Genomic DNA, 26,684 nt, shown 5'->3' on the forward strand with positions numbered 1-26,684 from the left:
ATGCTATTTAGAAACATAGAGTTGATGCATTTGTTAGCACATTCTCTGATACAAGTCGATTCACTATACGATGGTAGAGTTACCTCTGTGAAATCAGAGATTCTCTCTTGCACTAATTTACCAAGTGAAAAGCGTATATTAGACATGTAATTTACTTTTTGAACACGTAGCAAACGTCTGTTGTCTATGCCCTTAGGGTTGTGCATTGGTACAAGTTTCACACCATGGCATGGACGGCATTTGTACTTCTGCTTTGGTGGGCTTATACTTCCAAAACCCAGCCACACTGATTCGAAAGAGACGAAGCCCATCAGACCCAAAATATTACCCAGTCCGACGGTCGGGCCCATTTTTTAGACCAAATAGATTTAGGCCCACTTTTCTGAAAATTACAATTTTACCCACCAACTGGTGTGGCCAATTTCTCAGTAGCAACACAGTTTCGCCTTCTCAAAAAAACCTCGCAAAACCTTTGAGGACAGCGAAATGTTTCGGACCCTTCTCCGACGGGCATCCCGGTCGGGCGGCCCAAGACCCGACCCATGGAGGCTGACGGCGACGATGAGCTACTCGACGTCCAAGGACACCATGGCCAAGAAGGCGAAGAAGACCGGCAAATCAAAAAACGATCCCGCAGCAGCCGCCGACGACGCCGTATCGGAGGTCGACGCGGCTCTCTCCGGCAAAAATTCCCGCGCCCGCCAGCTCCAAGCCGACGAGAAGGACCGGTCGCTCGATGTGGGACCCAACGGCCGTCCTCTGTTCACTTCCACTCCGACACTCTCTCAGCTCAGCCGCAAGGACACCTGCTCCTACTTCAAGCTCAAGTAAAACCCTAAACCCTAATCGAAATCTGTAACGAAATCGATGTAGCTCTGTATCTGTGTGTGTGTATTTATTGGGATGTGATTGCTTTTTGATTTGAAGGATGGAGGAATTGAACAATGTTTTGCCCGAGGGGTTGCCATTGGGGATGGTGAAGGAGTTTGAGGACGCAATGCAGAGTGCGGTGATCATCCGCCAGAGCTTTCTCGATCTTCGTGACAATTTTCGAAGGATTGTGGACCCGCCGTTGGACTCGGTTAGCAGCAAAGGTGCGTGCTTTGTGTTCCATTGATTGATGCATAATGCATTACTTGTTTAGAGCTGGTAAAGTTTGAGACTAATGCTTTCATTCGGCACAGATGAAAAGGATCGTTTTTGGTTGTAGCATAGTATGATATATCTCGATTTTAAAGTTCCGATTTTGATATCTATAGATGTCCAATGGCTCATTATGCTAGAAAAATGTTAATCATTGGAGTTGGAAACTAGGAAGCTAGAAAGTTGCATAAATTTTTAAGATTTCTTAATCTGACAAGGCCTCGTTATGCTTTGTATAGATTCTGATATCACTTTAGTTAATCGATGCTGTAATTCATACTTAGTACAGTTGAAAATGATGGTTTTTATGTTGTAGCTCAGTATGATCTAACTCCATTTTAAAGACCCAATTTTGATTAGTATAGATTTCCAAGGGTTCATAACTTCATAATTCATGAAAATTGCTAATCACTAGGGTTGAAAATGAGGAGGCTATGGAAGTGAATAAATATCTTGGATTGCTTAGTTTGGCAAGGCCTCATATGCTTTTCATTGTTTCCAATGTCCCTTTATAGATAATCGACGTTGCAATACATACTTTAGTTTCACGTACATGTTGAATGATGGATCATGTGTAAGATGCCCTTATCCATGTTTTCCTTTTCAGGTACAAGAGCTCAAAAGCAGATTGTCTTGGACGGTCCTGTTAGCTGCGGAAAGAGTATTACTCTTGCAATGTTAGTTCAATGGGCTCGTGAGGAAGGTTGGTTGGTTTTATATGTTCCGAGAGGCAGGGAGTGGACTCATGGAGGATTCTTCTATAAAAACCCACAAACAGGTCTTTGGGACACACCTGTTCAGGCTGAAAATATTCTGAAGGTAAGATTGTGGAACTTTCTTTTCTGTATTATAACATGCTATTCACTTAAATACGATCAGCAGTCTCCGAGTACCTTTGAAGGGATTAAATTTTGACAAATAAGAATAGTCCATAAATCTTGGATTATGTGCTCTTGATCATCTCCATGGCTTTGTATTCATCTTTTTGTCATTTTATTCCAGGATTTCCTGAAATATAACGAATCCCATTTAAAACAATTGTCGTGCCAAATACTTGATCCTATTCCTTTGGGAGAAGGTGCTGGTGTCGGGTGGATGAGAGATGGAACTGATTCCATGGCAATGCCTGAAGGTTCAACTCTATATGACCTAGTTAATTCAGGAATCAGGCACACTCATGCAGCTGTTGGAGTGGTAGTTCGTTTGAGGAAGGAATTATCTCTTGTGAAAAATATTCCCGTGCTTATTGCAATTGATCAGGTGCAACTGATTACTTGATAATTGATATTTATTTTATTAATGAATTTTGTTTCTAGAGCTGTGTTGTGAACTTTTGCTATATTTTTATGCTCGTTTTCTGCAGTATAATAACTGGTTTACATTCAGCGAGTATGAAGAGCCAGTAACTGTCCGTTCTACTCGACCAATACATGCTAAAGAACTCTCTACGGTAGGTCCCCTCTGTTTGTTTGAGAATAATGTTGGTGTATACTTGTAATTCGTAAATCTTTATATGTGAGGACCATCAGAATGTCCATTCATCTATGTTTTTCTAGGTTTTGTATTACAGCTTCAAATAATCTCGTTCTCCTTAGGATGTGGTTCTTATTTGATTATTTTGTTTATGCAATCAAGTTTGGGTGTACAAGTTGGTATTAAGTTATGGTTTGTCTGCAATATTTTGTATATTGAAAACTGATGTACACACATGTGACACAATTTTTCCAGGTGAAGGCTTTTAGATCTATGCGGCATGATGACATGATGGTGGGCGCATTTTCACATTCAACGGCAGTAGGAAAGCTTCGTCAAGACTTGCCGGATGTGCCCGTAGATGCTCGTGTCAACCTTTCACGCTACACTTTAGATGAAGCAGCAGCTGTTTGCCATTACTACCTTAGGTATGTAGATTTAATTTGTTTTACCATGACACATGCAAATGTCGTTCGAAAAATTAGTAAAAGATAGATAGTACATGTATCTTAATTTTCGGTTTTATGACAATAATTATTAATGTGTCAGACGTGGTTTGGTGTCCTTCAAATTCAAGTGACTGACATTAGGCCAACAACCACATAATGAAAATGCATTATTCTTTATGTCAGTGCTTTATAGACAATCAAACTCGTCGGGGGCTTGCTTTCATGTCTAAAACTTTCGTAATGCTTTTGCCCTGCAAACTTTTCACATTCTCAGCCTTTTTCTACTGTATTATATGGCAGACAGAGGCTTATTCGCCGTGAGGCATTCACAGAGAACAACTGGAAGAAAGTATACTACTTGTCGAATGGAAATGGAGCAGAAATGAGATGGCTAGTTCCTTTGATGCGGGCTGATAGTTAGTTCCTTTGACGGGGGAAACGGTTGGTTCCTTTCGATAATGTGAAATGCGAATATGATTTTTGTATCACGGTAGTTACAGAAGACAAACTGGCAGAGCTGCTTTTTTTCGCCTCACGGCCCCGGCCCCGTTGATTTTGATCTTATTCAATCATAATTTGTTACTGCTTTTGATTAACATACTCATGATCATAGCAAAAATATCGTTTATTTTTACCATTGAACTTGTAGTGCGATCGGATAAGTGTCTGAAGACATTGTATCATATGTAGATCAGTTCATATTTTGCAGTTTCGATGTTGAACTCAACTCTTCATTTCATTTGCATTTTCGGACAAGTGTCTGACGATGTGTAGGTTAAAGAGTCACCGATGAGGAGAAACCTTGCAAGGGTTTACAAGTAGATTGGGCTACTCCCTTTATGGTTTTATGGTGAAACCTCAGTTTTCTTTATGATATCAGAGCAATTTGTCCCACGTATGAAGCCAACCAGCTAGATACGCTCCATGTCACTCCATTTGTTTTATTCACGTTTGTGGTTTAAAAATTCGCCACATGAAGGGAGCATATGAAGATGTATAGGTACAAAAGGTCTCACATCAGTTAAAGTAGAAATCTTGCAAGAACTTATAGATAAGTTGGGCTATTCTCCATGTTGCTGATTGGTTTTGACCGACTGTAAGCTGTGTTCAGCCGTGCAGATATGTTTGCCGCCGTTGGATTACTCTTTTACTAACAAGCAAACTGGAGAGCAGGTCGAAAGAAAACATATGATGGAAAACTTAAAAATAAAGGACAATTATAACTTAATTACTTAATTAGGTGTGCACTTAACTACTTTGAGTATACAAGCCTTCATAGATCGCTCTAACATCCAAGGATGAAGCAAGATTCGGGTCACATTCGTCATTAGAAACTACTGAGAAATAATTATAACCTAAAAGCTCTAAGCATATACCGACCAGATGAACGTCTAGTTTTTGTGCGATATCAGAAGGGAGACTGGCACAACGGGCAAGTTGATTTGTGAGAAGTTGAGAACCACTTGAAGAGGCAAGCGGAATGGAATTTGTGCTTGCAGGTCTTGCAGGCAAGGCGAGGAAGGCTGTGGTTTGCGGTATGGATGACGCTGTAACAAATAGGGCACTCCTCCACGCCTTCGAATTCTTTGTCAAAGTTGCGCTTCCATATCTTGATAGCTTCTGCTAAAGCTCCATTCTGCATCACACAAGTTAAAAACACTATTGAATTGGTCCATCCGCTTTGTTATTACGACCTATTCATGTTATTCTGAACTTTCCTTTCGTCTCCCTCGCTAATCTTTAAACACCGACTTGTGTAAGATCAAATTACCCCGCTTCATTTACCAAAAAATCAAAAACCCAGTTTCAGTGTGTGCTGCTGCTTCCCGCATATACGTTCATGATCAAATCAAATTTTATGGTAGTATTAAAAAGATTTGTTAGTCTTCACTATTGCCACTAGGTGATAAGTGTAATTCTCCTATTAAATGCAAGGTTAATTAGTTCAGTTTACCTGATTACGAACGAAAGACGCCATAGACATCAACCATTTTCTCTGCTTCACTTCGCTAATACCTAGGCTCCTCCGACAATCAACATCGACTGGTCGTAACGGGTAAGATGAAGGAAGACGGATAACAAGGTCCAGTCCAGTCTCATCCTTTGTGTAGGTAGCAACAACCTCATTTGCTGACTTGCTTACGATAATCGAAAAATTCTCATCAGCTATTTCATCCTTTTTAATCTGCATGAGAATTAGAACACAACTTATTATCATTGAGGATACTATTCTTGATTGCTAAAGTAATTGAGGATACTATTCTACAACTATTCAATAATCACACTGCAAACATGGTTAAGTTATCAATTATAACGGCATTTTATAGATTCCTGCGTGTATGAACAAGTTCACACTAGTGAAGCAGCGGAGTAAAATCATGGTTGTCAAGCTGTGGCCACCTCAGAAGCAACACAAAATTAACAATATCTTTCAAGCTATACATACCAGGCTTAATTCGTTTGTGATGAGAGGTGGGCTGCACCATGATCTTGTGAAGGATTCAATTGCAGAGGATGTAGAACGATCACGTAAATCACTGAACCACTGTCTTACATAAGCAGGAAGGATGCGGAGCATCAAACCAAACATTGCTCCAGAAACCGAAGCTATTTTCACAGGTTCAACAGGCCACAGAGATTGTACAGAAAACAATACTGAACCAGTTTTGATGGCGTGTGTTGCTGCAGTTGCAGCTTCTGCTATACCTGCAGGAATCGCTGCATCTTTCTTTTTAAGAATAGGTGCCATGCACAGTTCTAGAGGAATATGCTGGAAAAGGCAATCTAGAATCACTGAACTAGCAGAATCTTGTATATACTGGACGAGCCTCTCCCTTGCAGGTGATGAGGATGGTAATGACCATAAATGCGATAGCAACAAAGACCACGCTAGGAAGACATGTACCTGCAAATTTGTGAACAAAAGAAATAAAAAAACCATCGCAGAGAGCTAGAAAGTACCAAGTAACTGAAGATATAATGATGGAACGCAGGCCATATATGATTCATTTAGCTACTATGTGAAAGCACATTTACCCTCTGCTCTGCCACCAGATCCATTTCAAGAACCTTATACGGTAGCTTTTCAATCATGCAAGATATTTCCTCTTTCAAATGGATGCTTGTTTCTGTTGATATATCAAGAGGGGATGAATCCTCTTCGCCATTAGTGACACTGTCTAAAGAAGTTTTGTCTTCAACAATAGCGAACTGTAATACAGGTTCTGATGAAATAATAGAATAAGCGGCAAACTGCAACAAAGGAACGGGTTTCGAAGAAAAAAGGATTGCATACAAAGCGCTAATGGCTCCTTTGCTGAGCCCCCAAAATTCTATTGACTTCACTGCTCTGTCTCTAGCGTTTGTCGATGAGTTGACAACACTTGAGGCCACCAACTCCCAAAAATGCGAATGTTCAGATCGGGATGATGAAATGAGAGATGCAGCCTCATCACAACAGGAGCGTGCGATGGCCTCTGCAATGCCGGTGCAAAAGAACAATCTAAGTATACCTTCTAAAATTCGATCTTTGATGGGGTCCCATCTTTCTGTTCTCAAGGGGTTTATGGTATCTGCATCTTCTGCTTGCTGGAGACCAAAAGGTCCACAACAGAGAGAAAATGATAAAAGGGCATTCTTCGCAATGTCTATAGTAAAGGAATCTGAAATATAGACAATTTTCCCAAGCTTATTAAGGACAGAATCGAGATTATCAGAAGGAAGGCGGCTTGTGATAATGTCATTAATATTTTCAGCAATTTCCTCCATCATTACAACAGCTGACTGAATCCAGCGTCTTAACTGAGATAACACAAACTCCCAGTCTTCTTCATTAAACTCCTTCCAACAATAACCAACTGAAATAACCATTAGCCGAGATAGTAAAGTCTGCACAACTGGAAGCTGATTAATTACAGTTGATGTGCCAGGACCTCTCTGCTTCCGAAATAATTCAAGTAGGAGTGTTCTCTCTGCAGAGCTGACATTTCTCTCCAGCTTTGGTGTTTGTATGTCCCCCAGTGTACTAAAGGGATAACAAGCTATAACCAACTGAAGCCAATCTTCCATATCTACAGGAAGAAATAAAAATGACACATTAATAAAATTTCCGAGAAGACAATACCGTAAATCAATCACATAAACCTCAAGCAGTATCATTCATGGCCCTTTAATACAAGTGAAAGATGAGGGAGGCCAGCCCTACCCTCTGAGGTGTCAAGGTGGGAATTCTATGTATGAAATAAAAACAGTTTCTATTCTTACTCTAAACCATGTGATTATATACTTAACCTTAGTGAGATGACAAAAATAGATTTATTGACTTACAGCAATTACATGAATTTACCTTGTCCTGTTTGCCATGTGATCAAAGGTGGAAATGATATAGCTTTCTGAAGCCAGCCTTCAATAATATCCTGTACACGATTTTCCCCAGAAGAATCAGGCTTTGTCTCTTCATCATTAGGTTTGATGCTTCTTTGACTTAATGGCCGAATAAGAACATTAACAATCAGAGGAAGAATCCTCAAACAGTTTGCATTTATTGCTTCACCAACACAAAGCTTATTCACAAGCAGTTCAAACAGCATCACAGCTTTCTCTCTTTCCCATATATTATCATTAAACAGAGTGAAAAGTACAGCTACAAGAGCTCTCAATAAGGGTTCTTCAATATCCTCCACTTCATCATTTGAAGCAGGCCATAGATAGACAAAACTCTGTGCATCACATCCTCCATGAATAAGTGCTCCATCAAGTAAAATGTTGAAAATAAAATCTAACAAGCTCTCCTGGGAAGAGTAATTTCTACTCTTCGCATACGCACTCAAGGAAGGTAAGAACGAAGAAACAGCACTTCCTCCTGGCCACCTCCATGTGCATAATATTTCACAAGCAAGCCAAGATCGAGTAAGCCCTTCATTTGTTGTTCCCTGGCAGGGAGGGAGACTATGTTTTACATGACCAGCAACAACTCTATCAATCCCAACTTCTGAGATGATCTTGTAAATAAATGAAACAAACTTGCGATGGCCAAAGTCCTGAATTTGTCATATATGTAAACTATAAGTCTACAAGTCTACACATTCCATGTAACAGAAGATTGCGTAAACAAGAATGTATAACACATGTATAATTTGAATAATCCCCACGTACCTGGATATCAGCAGATGAATTTTTTAGCACTAATCCCTCTGGGCTACTAAAATCGGGAACAATCCACAAAGGCCAGCTATCACCCTTGCAAAGAAGTTGGTCTAACAGATTTTGTTCCTCATACTGATCCTGAGAGACACAATCAAGAACTTCAAGCATCCACAAGCAACACAAAGATGTGAATTTTTCTGTGTCTAGTTTATCTTCAATAAATATGGCAGATCTCATACTCTGAATCAAAATATTCCCCAATGCCTGCCGATTGTGTAAGCCAAGGCTTTTCCAGAACTGATTACTTATCTTACATCGAAAAGCATGAAAAGATTCACCAAATCCCAGCCTGGCCTTCAATTTTTCCCTTGATTCATCATGAGGGGCATCATCTATTGTTGTTAATAATACCAGAAACTCCCAATCAATTATAAAAACTGCGGATAAGATACCTGGAACCAGCCCACTTTCTTCACCAAGTTTCTTCAAGGAAAACAAGGCGCCATCAAGTACTCCAAGAGCAAACTGAGCCATCTCAAACATGGTGACGGAACTTTCATATTCTAGCCCACTATAGTTTTCCACAGCGGTCAATAGATTGGGACTCAATAGAGGACCTGCATTCCTAACCCAAGTAAAGGAGGACGCCAGAATAAAAGAAAGCAACTTCTTGAATACCTCCTCAAATATCAGGATCAATGTATTTCTTGACACAAAAGATGTTTGATTGCTTTTTGTTGAACCACCGACAACAGTGCTGCAGATAAGGCAATAAAGTTTTAGTCCATGAAAGTGAAACACAACATTAAATGAGGACCTTAATCCTATATAATCATATTCAGGTTACAATATCAGCCAGATACATATAAATCAAGTTTAGCCAAGATACTTTCAGATGATCAATAGCTTTCTTTTTTAAATATAGAAGTAGTCAATCCCGGGAAAGAAGGAACGAATAATCTAGAGCCATTCCATCTTAACAAAATCAGTCAGAACAAATACTATACACATACCACAAAAACTGAGAATTACAAGTTCCGGAAGGTGGGGAATGAGCAACAGAAACAGCAGCTGACTCTAGAAGCTCATGGTGCCAGTTTTCTGGGTTGCCCATGGATACTTCTCCTTCTTTCATGCTTGCAATTCGATCTCTTGCTTTCTCTAAGAGCATTGACAATATGGTTATGTGGTCAGAGTCTAAAGAAGTTGCACATCCAGAATGTTCCAGAGCAGTCACATATCTGATAACAATATCCCATTGCTCAGAGAAATATTCATCATCAAGCAACGAAAATAACAAATCAAGGCGAGCACTTAAGGAGCAGCTATTCCCATGCAAACACCACGGCACAAATTTCTCCTTGAATATTTGCATGAATAGATCTGCCTCCGTTTCTTTATCCCCCATATCAATAGAATGATCCCAAGAAAGATTCTTTTGGATAAGAAGCTCTTGGACTATCTTGCGTGGTCCAAATACAGAAACAGCAACTGATAGAATCTTCACACAATTAGGTGAATCCTGATGTCAAGAAAACAAGATAGAAGAGTGAATACTAGAAGTTACAAAGCATAATATGTAAATTATGCAATACATCAATTCTCAAGATGACATAATTCAATTCAGTGAATTCACTACCCATCTTTACGTCCATTACCATAACAATCTCTTTCTTTATTAACTTTAAAAAACTACTGAATTGAAACATTTTCAGAAGACTGCAACAATTGGAAGGCAAGGGAAAGAATTAATGGAAAGACAACAAAGGTTGAGTTTTCTAAAACAAAAGAAAGTGAACTTTTAAACTCCACAAGCTGCAATGTACGGAAAAACAAGCCAGCATGTAACCATAGGTACTATTCCGATGCAGCCAATAAAGATGCTAGCAAGAGACAACATATATTTACAACTACCCCAGAACATAGACAACTATCTCATCAGTTGTAAGCTATCCGGATATTACAATCCACAGAAGAAGAATATATATAATTCCTAACATAAATTTGTCTCAATTATTGAGGGGTTGTGCAATAGCTACTTACATGTGATCTCATCAATGGGAATGACTTAGATAACATTGGTCCAACTAAACAACCCAAAGGCCAACTTTGACCTTTCTGCATTGCATGTTCTCCAAGTAATGATATAAATTGAATAATTCGTTCTGCATGCTCACTGTCTGTTCCCAATTTGCCATCATCATTAAACAAACCCAGACAATTCTCCTCAAATCCTGCAGAGAAAGCTGAGAGCAAATCATGCTCAAGCGAATAAATGCCTGAAAGAATCCCAACAATGCAGTTCCCCAACTCTCTCAAGTAGCTCATTGGGTACATAATATTCAATGTTACCACGGTCTTCTCGTTGGAAATCAAACCACTTTCACATGAATCTGCTGATAATCTGGATAAGGTTTTCTCCTTATGTTTTGAGCTACTAGCAAAATGGTACTCTCGCCACAATAGCTTTACCAGAACATTTTTAACAAGATTTACTTGAAAATGAGAGATGGAATCCACTTTGTCACAATATCTGGTATCAGAAAAAAAAAACAATTAAAATATGAAAGTACAAAAAAGAGGAAGAAAAATACATAAACTGAAAATCCCACTGGGCACAAAACCAGATGGATTCACAAAATTATTGAACACCATCAGAAAAAAATCTCACCTTGATGCATTACGCAATCCCCAAAGAAAGCAGTCTTTAAAAGCCCCAAGAAATGCTAATCTATCTGCATTCAAGGAATGAGATGGATTCCTTCCTGCCCATAGATTCTGGAAAAATTCAAGCAAAAAAGTTTCTCCCACTACTGCTTTAGACGGCACAGTGTCTAAAAAAGGTAGTAAAGCTGGATAAGAAATCTGCTGAGATCCAAAGCACCCATTTCTAAGAAAATTCCAAAATCGATTTAGTACTACTTTCTGTACATTAATAGAAGTCCAACTGTCAGGAAACCTTTTAGAAAATAGCAAAACTGCATCCCACATTGATGAATGACAAGCAGGATCCGTCTCCTGAAATGCACCAAATACTGCAGCAGCAAGAGTTTTCATGTTTCCTTCACTAAAGGCATGAGGAATGTTTCTAATGAAACTACTTAATACAGAATATGTGGCTGAACGGATAGCAGAAATCGGAGATTTCAAGAAGTCTATAAAATATTTATGAGCAGTGAATAACTTTTCAGCAAAAGAAATAGCTGTTTCCCTAGCTTTCAAAGCATGTTTTGGTGGAGCATTTATCCTCTCAGAGTCTGTTCTTCCTTCTTGTTTGCAAACCAAGACATCAAGAAGTGTAGCCAATGCCAGAATTGAAGAAGATATCACCTGCAATACAACAGGATAAGAAACATTAAATCTGAGACTATTTTTTCATTAAGTTCTTCTAATGAGACATATGCTCATGGTTTAAAGCATATTACACTGGGATGAGATAACATATTCTAAAGCATACCTGCTGATGCATCTCTTCTAATTCATCAATAGCAGTTGCTTTTTCAGACATACTTTGCGGTGTAAGCCTCAGATTTTCTTCCAAATAGGTAAAAACCTCTGCTGTGCATAAAATTAAAGCATCGAGTCTCTTTTCCTGAGCTGGAAAAGCTGCCTGTTGTGAGCAACAATTACAGTCACGTCAAGAGTTAACCCAAAGTCGTATATGAAACAGAAAAAGGAGTTTCAAATAATAGGACAATCAGCACCAGGTTTGAACAACAAAACAATCTTCATAGCCCCCCGCAAAAAAAGAAAGAAATAATTGAGAAGAAAATATTACAACAAGTGTGGATATGGTGAGAATAAGTATTATGAACTTAAGGCAACAGTACCAACGGTTAAGAGAAGGCTGGACCAGTTTGAGGCCCAAGTACACCACAAATGTGTGGTAGGTAGCCCAGGCCAAGAGATCAAAGCTAAAGCCCGGACAAAAAATTGCACTCTGGAATAGCATATCTCCAACCAATAAAGTACCATTGAGGGGGCATACTCCACTGTATTCAGCCTAATAGGGTTGCACCTATTCCATGCAATATACTTGATAGATTATTATACTCAATACATTCCTTTTCGATGAGAATATACTTGATAGATTCTGAATTTTCTACATTAGGCTCAGCCCTTAAATTTTTGTGTTTCCTTTGAAAAAGGGATAAAATTCACAAATTTCTAAAATACAACACTCATTTTCATTCTTCAAGTAGAATTTCAATACTTCTATTGATGCAAAATCTAGCGTTTTGAGGGCAATATCTAATACTAAGCAACACAAAAAATGACAATACTTCGCAAAATAACCTGTAATGAGCGCTTTGCAGCTTGAGCAACTTCAGAAAGTCGGTCGAATTGAGAAAACCACCATGGTCCCATCAGAGACTTTAGATGTGGAGCTAAATCTCTCCTAAACAAGCAACCATGATTGTCTCAGTGCATTTAGGAAAAGTCAAGCTAATCAACATTCTAAACAGCTAAATGAAAGGTTATAGTCAGTACATGATGATCTTACACATGCAACTACTATGCATTGACAATAAAGGCACTTCAAAGCATAGGGATTTAATCATTTTAAAAGAGGTCCTATGTGAATAAAGTTTACAAAATGCTAAAAAGAGGTCAGGGGATGCCGAGGCAGGGAGGGAGGGAGATTCTACACACAATGTAACTATGTGAAAAAAGAAAAAAATATAGCATTTACAAAACCATCACATGGTGTGTGGATTATTAAAATTATTGTGCTGTTTTCAAAGAGAATCCTCACCTCACATAGGAGCTTATCCATCAAGCTAAAAATGTATACAACTAACAAACCAAAGCAATGAATTTTCCAGGGTATACCCGACAAGATTTAAAGCTCAGGATAGAATTCTCCTTTAAATTCACAGATTTCAAAACAATATGTTTTATCCGTAAACAACAGGCAGAAAAGTAAAAAGTGAAAGTATACAAACCCAACAGCAGTGACAAGATTGTTCATCGTGTCATGAGTTGCTCGCCGAACATCCCTATTGTAGTCCACCACAAGCTTTTTGTATTCAAATGCCTACAAAAAAAAAAGAGTGGCGTAAGTCTAAATTACATGAAAAAGTTAGCCAAAACTATAATGCAAGATACATACTTTTGCTTTAACTCTAATGTTATTATGAAGCAGCGAGAAACTATACCCATTGCGGAATGATTGGTGTTATGTCCATCGGGGACTTTTCCTTGAGCAGTGCGGATAGAGATGCCAAAGCTTTAAGCTATTAAAGAGCACAAGTCAAATCAGATCTTACCATCACACACAAACAAATATCAAAGTATTAAGGGTTAAAAACATGCGTGTTTACACAAGCTTACCTTGGTGGTCGGATCTTTCCTTGCAAGCCTCTTCAAATGTAGAGCCAATTCACTATCTACATCCTGCATTAACGAAGAATCAACATGGAACCAGATACTCAGCTCATCCGAAACGAGGTTGCACATGAACTCCCTTATTAATAGCAATTTTTTTTAAGCAAAATGGGAACTTTAGTCTCATCTGACCAACTTAAATCAGCATTTTAAAGCCAAGAAAAAAAATAATTAACTCCAATTAATTAAACTATCAAAGCATTAAGTTAAAAAAAATAACAGAAACTACACACATTCTACCATTTGATTTAATTGCATTAAGCTTAAAAACAAGAACTTAATTAAATACTTCCAAAATTTAATAAATAATATGGAAAACGTACCGCATAGGGCTTAGAATCTTCGCTGGGGAGGGAAGCCTCGAGGCGAGAACCGCCGACGTAGCCACCGAAGCCCACCGTGGCAGTAGAACCCGACGGCACCAGCGACGCCGCCAGACTATCAATATCCATATAATAAAATATTAAACACATAAATATCGATGGAAAATTGAAAATTCTTGGAAATTTTGAGAATTTAAAAGCGAAAATTCTCATTTTTGTTTACCTGCTGCTGGAAGGGCGTGCCTTGCTCCTAGCTGCATCTCCTTTCTGTTTCCCCATTACTGTTTACTTCTTCAGAATCGAGTCGATACGACACCGTTTGGAGATGGAGATGGAGATGGAGCGACTTGCAGAGCAAGAGGAGGAAGAAGAAGGAGAGTTGCGATTGCAATTTGCAGAGCTGGTGATTGTTTACAATTCGAAACGACGCCGTCAGGTGTGGTGGTCAGAACGTGGGAAGGTTCTCGATATCAAGTGCGGGAAGGTATATGATATGTTGAGAATGCCAGCCAATAAGATGTATGGTCCAAGAAAGAAAAGGGGTATTTTTGTCAGTTAAGATCCACCTAGTCGCTTGACCGGTCTATCTCTTCAGAAATGGATGATTCCTTCCTTTTTAATCCACCAAATAAGAGACATCGCTTCCTCTTAATCCATCAAATCAGGAGATCCGTGAGATTAAAATTTGATCCAACGGTTAAAGTTATTATAACTTTTAAAATGGGCCCCTTTTTGTAGTTATTTGATCAAATTTTAACGGTACGGATCCCCTGATTTTATGGATTAGGAGGAAGGGATCCGGAAATAATCTATTTCCTATCTCTTCCTACTCAAAATTCTTCGCAGCCAATTCATAAAATTGTGTGCTACCGATTATATTGCAAATCATTTTGTAAACATTATTTTCGAAAAAATCAATTAAAATTAATGTTGTTTAGTAAATTAATTATTGTCAATAGATTGACGATTTAAATACTACAAATGATTGACTAAATAAACTGTCTATGTATTTAGTACATTTTGATTGTGAACTTAGTTTTAATTGATTTTTTTTTTTTACAGAAATTATATTTACAAAGTAATGTAGGATATGATAGATCAGGATCATAAGCACGAAATTCTGCAACAACAACAACAACAACAAAGCCTTTTCCCACTAAGTGGGGTCGGCTATATGAATCCTAGAACGCCATTGCGCTCGGTTTTGTGTCATGTCCTCCGTTAGATCCAAGTACTCAAGTCTTTTCTTAGGGTCTCTTCCAAAGTTTTCCTAGGTCTTCCTCTACCCCTTCGGCCCTGAACCTCTGTCCCATAGTCACATTTTCGAACCGGAGCGTCAGTAGGCCTTCTTTGCACATGTCCAAACCACCGGAACCGATTTTCTCTCATATTTCCTTCAATTTTGGCTACTCCTATTTTACCTCGGATATCCTCATTCCCAATCTTATCCTTTATCGTGTGCCCATACATCCCACGAAGCATCCTCATCTCCGCTACACCCATTTTGTGTACGTGTTGACGCTTCACCGCCCAACATTCTGTGCCATACAACATCGCTGGCCTTATTGTCGTCCTATAAAATTTTCCCTTGAGCTTCAGTGGCCTACGACGGTCACACAACACGCCGGATGCACTCTTACACTTCATCCATCCAGCTTGTATTCTATGGTTGAGATCTCCATCTAATTCTCCGTTCTCTTGCAAGATAGATCCTAGGTAGCGAAAACGGTCACTTTTTGTGATCTTTGCTAGATTGCTCCGGTCATTAGTGTGGATAAGTATATAAATAGATATAATTAGGAAAGCAAATACAAGATGTACGTAGTTCACCCAGATTGGCTACGTCCACGGAATAGAGGAGTTCTCATTAATTGTGAAGGGTTTACACAAGTACATAGGTTCAAGCTCTCCTTTAGTGAGTACAAGTGAATGATTTAGTACAAATGACATTAGGAAATATTGTGGGAGAATGATCTCGTAACCACGAAACTTCTAAGTACCGGAGTGTGGTATCGTCTTGACTTGCCTTATCTGTCTCATAGGTAGATGTGGCATCTTCTCTGGAAGTACTCTTCCTCCATCCAGGGGTGGTATTTGTAACTGGTGGAGATGCACAAGGTAATGTATCAATTTCACTTGAAGCTTACTTGTAGTTTCAGGCTTGGTCAAGCGCGATACAAACCATGTAGTAGGAGTCCCCCAAGTCGCCGGGCTAGGGGATCTGTTGAAAGAGGTGACAGACAAGGTAAGCAATCAGAGCTCCAGTTGATTGTTCACATTCTCCCTATTTTGCAGGCAGCATGAAGGATAAAGAGAAGAAAAATGAGAAGAGATGATATGGGATACTTTTGCTTTTGAAGAAGTAACTTTCCACAGGCTTATTCTTGAACCGGGCTGCAGGGTTTTCTGGTTTCCTCCAGAGTATAAGGCCGACTGAAAAATTTGAGGGTCAAAACAAGTCCATCAAATCTAGAGTACGTTCGACCCTGCTGATATGTGATACTTTTGCTTTTGACAGAGTAGTGGATGTATCGGCACGTGTGCTGTTACGCTTGTCTCCACATGCTTCCTTGTATCCTTTTCACTTGCCCTATCTGTTCCTCAGGCAAATGCGGTATCTTCCCTGGAAGCATAAGATGTTGAAGATGAGTACTCGAGAGCAATGCCAGGTAAGTAATCAGGTAAGGGGTTCCAGGCAGTCAGTTCCTGGCTGGAAGCTTGATTCCAAGTGCTGACTGATTGCTCTCGTTCTCCTTGTCTTGCAGGTAAGAACAAGACCAAAGGAAAAGACAGGGAAAAAGCATGATATGGGATACTCTTGCTTTTAACCCTGATGATATGAGATATTCTTGCTCTAGTATAGCTTGTTTACAGAGGTATTATCGGGGGGAAAGAAAGCTGAATATTTCGAAAGGCTTCGTTGGGAGTGCCCTCTCAGATAAGAGAAAGGGTTGAGCATTTTTGCAGGTCTGCCTGTCCGTTAGGGATGGAGGTCGACATATATAGGAGTCTCCCTAACATCAAGTAATAATGATATTCCTTTACCCTGCTTGGTCATAACACGGTAGTGGGAGCTGCCAGCTTCACATGTTTTAACTCTGTCAGAGCACTTTAAAAAAGTGGTCTGTGGTATCTGGAAAGCTGATGTTGCGTGTGAAGATTACAGACAAGCTTTATCCAAGGAGATCCAGCTCTTGAAGTTGGGAAAGTGGTGCCTCTTCGGTTTTCGAACAAGCAATCCTGTCGGGGATCTGGCTCTCGAGATTCGGAGAACGATGCCTCTTCGATTTTTGAGAAAGCAATCCTGCTGGGGGTCTGGCTCTCGAGATTCGGAGAGCGGTGTCTCTTCGATTTTTGAGAAAGTAATCATGTTGGGATTCTGGCTCTCGAGATTCGGAGGGCGGTGCCTCTTCGATTTTGGAGCAAGCAATCTTGTTGGGAGTGTTTTCTCGAATGTGAGTAAAGGTTGGGCATGTTTGCTAGTCTACCTTGCCATGAAGCACAGAGGTTGACACACAAGGACTTTCCAATTATCCAGCAGTGGTACTGTTCCTTTACCCTCTCTTCGATTTTTGAGAAAGTAATCATGTTGGGAGTCTGGCTCTCGAGATTCGGAGGGCGGTGCCTCTTCGATTTTGGAGCAAGCAATCTTGTTGGGAGTGTTTTCTCGAATGTGTGTAAAGGTTGGGCATGTTTGCTAGTCTACCTTGCCACGAACCACAAAGGTTGACACACAGGGACTTTCTAATTATCCAGCAGTGGTACTGTTCCTTTACCATCTCTTCGATTTTTGAGAAAGTAATCATGTTGGGAGTCTAGCTCTCGAGATTCGGAGGGCGGTGCCTCTTCGATTTTGGAGCAAGCAATCCTGTTGGGAGTGTTTTCTTGAATGTGAGTAAAGGTTGGCATGTTTGCTAGTCTACCTTGCCACGAAGCACAGAGATTCACACACCGGGACTTTCCAATTATCCAGCAGTGGTACTGTTCCTTTACCCTTGTGGGTAATAATATGGTAGCCAGACCTTCAAAATTTATGTGTCTAAACTTTGTTAGTGTTGTTTCTTTGCAATTCTTTTACCCTTCTTGGTCAGAGCGATGTAGCGGGAGCTGCAAGCTTCACGTGTCTCAACTTTGTCAGAGAACTTTGGCAAAATTATCTGTGGTACCCATGAGTTACTGTTGCGTATGGGAAGTGGGTGATTGAACAGTACGATTCATGTGCTTTCTACTTCGCCAGAAATCTTCGACAGAATGCCCATAATTTCCGCAAAGCTGAGTGTGCGTGTGACAGGTGCTGACAAGGCTGGAAAAGTAGGTGCCTCTTCGATTTCTGAGATCGGCCTTCGTGGTCTCTTAGCAGCCCAGCTTTTGAGAAAGCAAGCCTCTTCGATTTCTGATATCGGCCTTCGTGGTCTTTGAGCAGCCCAGCTTTTGAGAAAGCAAACGCCTCTTCGATTTCTGAGATTTTCCCTCGTGGTCTCTGAGCAGCCCAGCTTTTGAGAAAGCAAACGCCTCTTCGATTTCTGAGCAGGCGCCTCTTCGATTTCTGAAGCTTCGTCGAGTGCAGATTTTTATATGGGCTGACATTAAGTTCCAAAGCACACTTGAATATCCACCAGTAGAAGCTCCATTCTTGCACTTCTAAGATCTTGATTTGTCCGACCTCTTCTCTCTTCAACACCTTTGAAAATGTCTGGCCCCTCCGACCGTCGTTTTGACTTGAACCTTGTTGAAGAGGCAGCCCCGCCTTCTCCAGACAACATATGGCGCCCATCCTTCGTCTCCCCTACTGGTCCTCTTACCGTTGGGGATTCCGTGATAAAGAATGATATGACCGCTGCGGTAGTGGCCAGGAACCTTCTCACTCCCAAAGATAACAGACTACTTTCTAAACGGTCTGATGAGTTGGCTATTAAGGATTCTCTGGCTCTCAGTGTTCAGTGTGCAGGTTCTGTGTCTAATATGGCCCAACGCCTATTTGCTCGAACCCGCCAAGTTGAATCATTGACGGCTGAAGTGATGAGTCTCAAACAGGAGATTAGAGGGCTCAAGCATGAGAATAAACAGTTGCACCGGCTCGCACATGACTATGCTACAAACATGAAGAGGAAGCTTGACCAGATGAAGGAATCTGACGGTCAGGTTTTACTTGATCATCGGAGATTTGTGGGTTTGTTCCAAAGGCATTTATTGCCTTCGTCTTCTGGGGCTGTACCGCGTAATGAAGCTCCAAATGATCAACCTCTGATGCCTCCTCCTTCTAGGGTTTTGTCCAGTACTGAGGCTCCGAATGATCCCCCTCCGGTGCCTTCTCTTTCTGGGGCTCTACCGACTGCTGAGACTTCTCCTAAGCAACCTTTGTGAAGGCTCCCTCTTGTTTGTTTATTTTGACTCAAGTATATGTACATATTTGTAACTTATCGGGGATATCAATAAATAAGCTTTCCTTCATTTCAACGTATTGTGTTAAATACACCAAAGCCTTCTTCGCTAAGTTCTTTGAATTTTCTTTTGTTGAAGCTTGTATGTTGAAGCTTTGTGAGTGGAGCATGTAGGTTGAGGTAGTGTTCCCTTAATTTCCCGAGTGAGGAAAACTTTTCGGTTGGAGACTTGGAAAATCCAAGTCACTGAGTGGGATCGGCTATATGAATCTTAGAACGCCATTGTGTTCTGTCCTGTGTCATGTCCTCCGTTAGATCCAAGTACTCTAAGTCTTTTCTTAGGGTCTCTTCCAAAGTTTTCCTAGGTCTTCCTCTACCCCTTCGGCCCTGAACCTTTGTCCTATAGTCGCATCTTCTAATCGGAGCGTCAGTAGGCCTTCGTTGCACATGTCCAAACCACCGTAACCGATTTTCTCTCATCTTTCCTTCAATTTCGGCTACTCCTACTTTACCCCGGATATCCTCATTCCTAATCTTATCCTTTCTCGTGTGCCCACACATCCAACGAAGCATCCTCATCTCCGCTACACCCATTTTGTGTACGTGTTGATGCTTCACCGCCCAACATTATGTGCCATACAGCATCGCCGGCCTTATTGCCGTCCTATAAAATTTTCCCTTGAGCTTCAGTGGCATACGGCGGTCACACAACACGCTGGATGCACTCTTCCACTTCATCCATCCAGCTTGTATTCTATGGTTGAGATCTCCATCTAATTCTCCGTTCTTTTGCAAGATAGATCCTAGGTAACGAAAACGGTCGCTCTTTGGTATTTCTTGATCTCCGATCCTCACCCCTAACTCGTTTTGGCCTCCATTTGCACTGAACTTGCACTCCATATATTCTGTCTTTGATCGGCTTAAGCGAAGACCTTTAGATTCCAACACTTCTCTCCAAAGGTTAAGCTTTGCATTTACTCCTTCCTGAGTTTCATCTATCAACACTATATCGTCTGCGAAAAGCATACACCAAGTATTATGCAAAAAGAAATCATAGGAGAAGATTGAGAGGTTGTTGCATGTTTGGTCGTAGAAGTGTCGGTTATAAGCACGAAATTCTGTGAAAGAAAGATTTTGAGTAGGAATAAAAAGAAATCGTAAGAGAAGGTTGAGAGGTTGCAGCTACTGCCACTGCTGCACTACTCGACTTGAAACATATAAGTTCATACCTAAGACAAGTAACTGGAAAATCCTAGCCAGTTTCAACCCTTTGCAAACTTCAAAAAATCATAGAACTAGCAGTGAAGACCACAATTTCTTTAAAAGAACAGCAAAAACCTATGCTACTTCATCATAGTATTGCGCCTAATAGCTGAAAACGAAATGTAATCTAACTCGTGAACGGAAAAAATGGTTCCAGAGATCATGACCTACTGACCAAGCAGTCTGTTTATAAGTATCGAGGGCTTTAACTACTTCATGTCTTCGCGTCTCGTTGATTCTGCCCCTGTTAGGTTGTATTGTAGCATTGAGAATTTTGAAAGCGTTCAATGCCAGGTCTTCTTTAATCCGGGATCAATCGAGAAATATTACAATCAAGGCTGCTACCAAAGCATGATCCACAGGTCCAGGAAATATGGTCAATCGAAATTTTCCCCTCTTTGGCATAAGCTGGTGCAATTTGTACATAAGACTCGTCTGCAGCAAGACATAACAAAAGCATTCAGACAATATCTCATAACCAAGAAACAGCAACTTACACAAACTTCTAGAGAGTAGCATTGCAAAGTTCAAAAACCATAAAATCTTAGAACTTTCGACGTAAATGCTTATTTGCTAATCAGATAATTACATGTGACCTTTCATGAACAAGTTACCAAAACGATCTTGTATGATGATCAAGTTAAAAAGACGTCGCTCAAATCTTTATACAAAGAACCACACATTTGTTGCTGAGATCTCGGAACTTGTTTCATATCACCATGCTTTGCAAAAGCAGTTAAATTCCAAAGAAAGGTGCAGATCCAAGGACATTACATTGATAAATCAACTTCCCAAGTTTTAAATTATAGCAATGATCCCATAACTCAACTTCCCCATTTCTATTTGACGACACCGCCACACATATATCTACAACAACACTCTTTCTATAAAGCTAATGGTTGTGCTAATAAAATTTAGAAACACACAAATAGGACCGGTTAAAATTCCAACAAAAGATAGAACGGAGGTAAAGTACATGTGAAACCGCAGTTGAGTGCCCTCTCCCGGGTTCCATTTTCGATTAAAAGTTTGTAACTAGATCCATTTGTGTATATTTCTCAGTAAACTTTAAGGCAACAGTCTTCGGAAACCTATTTTTGTTTAGAACTTAGAACATAGAAGGTGTACCAAGTTTTGCAGTCAAATTCCCTCCAGCCAATAATCATATGCAAGCAACTCAGACAACTGCTTAACTTCACTGAAGTTTGTCAAATAAAACAATCCCTGGTTTGCTATGGCCCGTTTCAAAATGCTTCATAATAAACCATTTCGCTCGTAAGCGCTTTTACGGGAAGCATTTTTGGTTATCCATAAGTACTTTTGGCCATTCTAAAAACACAAATTTCAACTCTAGCAATGGATTCAAATTCTACACAACATAAAAGCAAATCATACCTCAGCAACTATCTCATTGCCTCTGTAGATGGTGCAAGATCTCTGGAAAGGAAAGCCTTTCACTTTGAAATCACAGGCTGAATCTGCCGAGTCCTCACCAGCAAGAAACACTTCCAACTCGGTTCTGATAAGCTTATTTTTCGTTCTATTCACTCTAAATTTCAAGTCTTTCTCCTCACTGTCACCCCCTTTGTATCCTTCCCAGCATCCATGCTACAAATCCCAGAAGAAAAAAAATCAGAACCCAAAGGAGAAAAACAAAGAGAAGTTTTGCAGGGAAAATATTTTCTAGGGAAACAAACAGGGGCCATAGAGGTGACTTACATCTTTACGGCGCAAAGAAAACAGAGGATTTCCGGCGGCGTCAAGCAACACGCGCTTGTGAGAAGTCGTCTTCAGAGATTGATGGGTGACTTTGTAAACGGTGCTGCCGGAGGAATCGAGGAAACCCAATTCGCCAAGTGGAAGGCCGGGATGTTTCTTGGAGACAAAGAGATCGACCGGGATTTGTGAACTCGTGGGATCAACAGGGACTGAAGCTGGAATGATGTCAACCATGTTACAGAAGCAAGGGATTCATTTGAATTCAACTGAGTTTTGGGAATTTTGGAAACTGGGTTGATTTATTTGGTGTGGAAAGATTTGGGTTTTTGGCATGGGAGGCTGAAGAAATAAGAAAAGATTGGTCCTTCAGATGGCTTGTTGAACTTTTTGACCAAAAGAGAAAGGCTGGTGACCTGCAAATAAAGAGAAAATTGTAATAATAGTTAACTAAAAATTCATGACAATTAATTTCTTAACTCATCAAAACGTGTAGTTATGGTCGTTTTCATCAACTCTGTTAAAACTTCCATCAAAATGAGTCAAGTGTCACGTGAGATCAAAATCAAGGAGAAATTATGGGAAACTAAATGAAAAATGGTACAAATTGTCCCTCAACATTAACTCAATTATAGTTACTGAATTTTTGCCCAATTTAAGCAACGGTTCTGGCTCAATAAAAGTTAGACAGCAACATATTTGCCCCTGCTTCTTCAGGTTCTGGCTCAAGTAATTCCTCCCCAACACCCCTTTGCTAGCTCTGAGTTCTTGTGGGAGCAACATGAGCTTAAAAATGCCGTTGAGAAGTCTTGCGACCGGCTTTACAGGCATCCTCTCTAGCTATGAAATTATAGGCCTCACTGAAATGCTTCTACCGTGCTAGGAGATCCACCATGCATGTGTAATGCTCCATCATGGATGTGATTGAGTACTTATGCACACCATGGTATCGAAAACCCTCCATCCTTCTTGTACTAATCCTGCATGACTGCATGCATACAAGGCCCCCAAGAATGTGATCTTGTTTGGTACAAGACCTTCCATTTCCATAGTGCCAAATGCCTTCAAAGCTGCTTCTATTCCCGGCCTTGTTTTCCGTACCCCGCAACCAAAGCTGTCCATGAAACTACATTCTTCACAGGCATGTTCTTGAAACATAAGCAGGCATCTTCCATGCAGCCACATTTAGCATACATGTCGATAATCGCATTTCCAACGTCTCGTTTCGACATGTGCTCAAACAAGTCAATCGCTTCCGGCGTTACGCTAGATCAACACAGCCCAGAAATCATGCATGCTGTTGGTTGCAATCACATCTCTCTCAGGCATCGAACAACAGCCGGGCTACTTTGATACAGTTGCATTTAGAGTACATGTCGAGAAACGACGTCATTAGATTATCACGTCGCTGTGAAATTGATTGCCTTCTTTGATTGCAGAAATTCTTGCGCGAGCTCGAACAATTGCTGAGAGAAGAAACTGTTGTTTTGAAGCCATGTTTACAGACTGGTTGAAACAATGCTATCGCTTGACGATTTTGCCCTTGGTGTATAAGATTAGTGATTGCTTTGGCATTCGATAAAGTTGTACGGATCATTTTACCAAAGGTTATTTTGGGAATTGAGTGTAGTAAATTAGAACCGTGTCTTGGCAACCTTCATAGGCTTCATTTGAAATTGTAGGGGAAAATATTCACTTTGAGGCTCTTAACATGATGATATATGTATTCGAGAATTGTGTCTATTGATTATGACAATGCCCTCATCTTGATCATCCAAAACGCTAAATCTCTACGCCCATAAATTATAATAACTCATAATATTGGTAAAAGAAACATAACAATATACTTGTGATCTTAACTCAAATATTTTTCAACAAAATCGAGTGGCACTCGACCAAATAATCAGTAGATAGCATTCATTCATTCATACAACATCGTTGAAACAATGTATTTGTTTCGATCTGTTCCATGTCTTCTTAGTTCTTTTCTGATATACTCCCTGTTGAAATTCCTATATCTCTTCTTCTTCTTTGATATACTCCCTGTCAAAGTAGAACTCAACTAAGAACAATGTATATATAAAGAAATAAACTATATCAAAATGACAAAAGCGAATGATTCCTTACAATTAATTATTAATCTTTGAACATGATGTAAAGAGCATACGTGTTGTGGAAAACGTCATCTCTATTCAATTTTCTTCGACTTTAGTTTTGCTTTGTTGACATGTTTGATTGTTTTAGGGTGTAAAACAACCACGAGTTTAAAATTATAGATTATAATCTGAAATTGGTTATCGCTTCTACTTTTAAGGGGTGGTTTGGGAGTGAGGTGCTTAAAAAAAAAGCATCCATGAAAAAAAGCTGTGAGTTTTAGGTGTTTGGTAAACTGAAAAAAAAAAGGGGCTTATTTTGGAAGCTGCTGTGAGAATAAGCTAAAATCAAAGGAAAAAGCTGAAGCAGCTATTTGCAGCTTTGGAAAATTGGCTTTTTTTCAAAGCACACAGAGCTACAGTGCTCCTTTAATGAAAATACCCACTATCAGACTGCTCTTTTTTTTTTTTCCAAAAGCACTTTTACAAAAAGGTTTACCAAACACTCTGCTGATTTATTTCCTCTCACAGCAGTTTTTTTTTCAAAACATAACAATACCAAACCAGCCCTAAGTCATTTTAGATATACCTTAAACATAAGCAACCATGTCAATAAATAAGATTAACGCTGAATGTACGCGAATACAAAAGAAAATATATTACCTCAAGTCCACATGAGAATACATTTCAATTAGAAAAGCATACAATTGTAACAACAGACTTGGGAAGAACGAACTAAGCTTTTCTTCCACTTGTTCTTCTGTCTGCAGCAATTTTTAAATAGAAAATAATTAAACTTCTAATAAAAGATCGTACCCAGTGCACAAGACTCCCGTTTTACGTAGGGTCTGGGAGAGGTGAATATCGGCTAGCCTTACCCCCATTTTATGGAGAGGCTGCTCCCAAGTCTCGAACCCGAGACCTACCGCTCATGGACGAAGGCACTTGCCATCGCACCAAGTGCGACCTCTAAAATAATTAAACTTCTAATAACACATTAAAATTAGAAGAAAAAAATTACCGAAAATTAATAATTATTTATAAATATACCAGATGTTCTTCATGGTCCAAATGATCATTAACCTCGAGACAAGCATTGCTTGAGAATTCAAGTGCTCCCCACACATTATTCTCATATTCTTTTTTACTCAACACACCATGAAAACCTTCCAATTCACCCACAGCTCCTTTGACATCAAGACTCTCATCCCACCGCATGATGAACAACTCTTTAATGTTTTTATGTTCACCACGTTGAAGATGTTGGAGATGGATCAAACCATCAATATAATAGTGATACCTCTCGACGGACGATCGAAGGAGGGGATGATAAAGTAATTGCTCGAATCGGTACCTTAACATAAAAGAAGGAAATAAATTCAAGCAATGTACTTAAAAAACGAATTCCTGTAAATTACAGCTTGATGCTTGTGCATAGCTATCAGAAATGTTGACAAAATTTAACAATCTTACCACTCCCTTTCACAACGAAGCATGTTTATAAAGTTGGACAACTCTTTTGTTCTTCCGCGATTTTTGCCGAGCATTTCTTTCATTAACCACAGAAATCCGTGTCTATAACTTGTAGCATTAGCATCGACAATAATTGGGATGATCGCTTCATAGTTTTCATCGATTTGTATATCCTCAACTCTCAGGTAGCCACGGTTTACACCTTTCAACTCCATTCGAACAACGAACTTAATAACAGACCTTCAAAATTAAAAGAATCTGATTAACAACATCAAAAAAATTTACCACAGTTAAAAATTTAGTATCACAATATTCTGTGACTAAAAATATTACCGAATTATTTTTTGATACAGATGAACAACACGATTCCTGTGCCACGGATCTGTCTTCGCCAACATCACACCTAAGTTACAAGGAAAATAGTGGTATGTTGCCATATTTTTTCTCTGTCGAAACCTGATATTATCATAGAATAATCCAAAGCACAATCACTTGAGTTAGAATTTTGCCGTTCTTGTAGATTAAAATAGTTTAGAACATCGAGAGAGAAAACCCGTACCTTTGAATCGGCTAGAAATGCCTTGTTAATTAAGTGATACGACCCAATTCTCTAACCCCTTAATCAACCTGCAAGTCACAAATGATAGAGAGGGAGAGGGAAGAAAGAGAGAAAGAGAGAGTAGAGCTCTTGAATTGTTTTTTGATTTTGTATTTTTGTTTGTAAATTTTGATCTAACTTTTACATCCAAAACATGAGCTTATATATAAGTTTCCACTAAAACAAATTGCCAGCTGGCAATAACTAATCACTCCCTAATACTCATATTTAGTCTGCTA

General features: G+C 39.6%; 4 protein-coding genes across 4 annotated transcripts; 1 reads left to right on the plus strand and 3 right to left on the minus strand.

Moving 5' to 3' along the window:
- The first annotated feature begins 423 nt into the window (after window positions 1–423).
- LOC126615043 (uncharacterized) lies at window positions 424–3,792 on the plus strand. The gene is made up of 7 exons (XM_050282748.1): window positions 424–827; window positions 928–1,094; window positions 1,751–1,962; window positions 2,146–2,403; window positions 2,507–2,593; window positions 2,872–3,044; window positions 3,366–3,792. The coding sequence occupies exons 1-7, from the start codon at window positions 487–489 to the stop codon at window positions 3,484–3,486; spliced, it is 1,359 nt and encodes a 452-aa protein (XP_050138705.1). The 5' UTR covers window positions 424–486; the 3' UTR covers window positions 3,487–3,792.
- Window positions 3,793–4,272: 480 nt separating this feature from the next.
- On the minus strand, window positions 4,273–14,376 carry LOC126615042 (E3 ubiquitin-protein ligase listerin). The gene is made up of 16 exons (XM_050282747.1): window positions 14,145–14,376; window positions 13,922–14,036; window positions 13,545–13,607; window positions 13,370–13,447; window positions 13,157–13,248; window positions 12,507–12,609; window positions 11,668–11,820; window positions 10,882–11,540; window positions 10,254–10,743; window positions 9,224–9,732; window positions 8,220–8,967; window positions 7,411–8,104; window positions 6,102–7,135; window positions 5,512–5,970; window positions 5,020–5,250; window positions 4,273–4,701 (listed from the first exon to the last, which is right to left on the minus strand). Exons 1-16 carry the CDS (start codon window positions 14,198–14,200, stop codon window positions 4,474–4,476), a joined length of 5,712 nt encoding a protein of 1,903 aa, XP_050138704.1. The 5' UTR covers window positions 14,201–14,376; the 3' UTR covers window positions 4,273–4,473.
- A 6,084-nt stretch (window positions 14,377–20,460) lies between these two features.
- On the minus strand, window positions 20,461–22,682 carry LOC126617295 (protein LURP-one-related 7-like). The gene is made up of 3 exons (XM_050285319.1): window positions 22,285–22,682; window positions 21,961–22,173; window positions 20,461–21,000 (listed from the first exon to the last, which is right to left on the minus strand). Exons 1-3 carry the CDS (start codon window positions 22,516–22,518, stop codon window positions 20,878–20,880), a joined length of 570 nt encoding a protein of 189 aa, XP_050141276.1. The 5' UTR covers window positions 22,519–22,682; the 3' UTR covers window positions 20,461–20,877.
- A 1,493-nt stretch (window positions 22,683–24,175) lies between these two features.
- On the minus strand, window positions 24,176–26,521 carry LOC126616786 (uncharacterized). Its single transcript, XM_050284904.1, has 6 exons — window positions 26,407–26,521; window positions 26,181–26,303; window positions 25,848–26,087; window positions 25,425–25,728; window positions 25,038–25,138; window positions 24,176–24,324 (listed from the first exon to the last, which is right to left on the minus strand). Exons 2-6 carry the CDS (start codon window positions 26,282–26,284, stop codon window positions 24,294–24,296), a joined length of 780 nt encoding a protein of 259 aa, XP_050140861.1. The 5' UTR covers window positions 26,285–26,303; window positions 26,407–26,521; the 3' UTR covers window positions 24,176–24,293.
- Window positions 26,522–26,684: the final 163 nt, after the last annotated feature.

The sequence above is a fragment of the Malus sylvestris genome, chromosome 3, assembly GCF_916048215.2.
Source record: "Malus sylvestris chromosome 3, drMalSylv7.2, whole genome shotgun sequence".
NCBI lineage: Eukaryota > Viridiplantae > Streptophyta > Magnoliopsida > Rosales > Rosaceae > Malus > Malus sylvestris.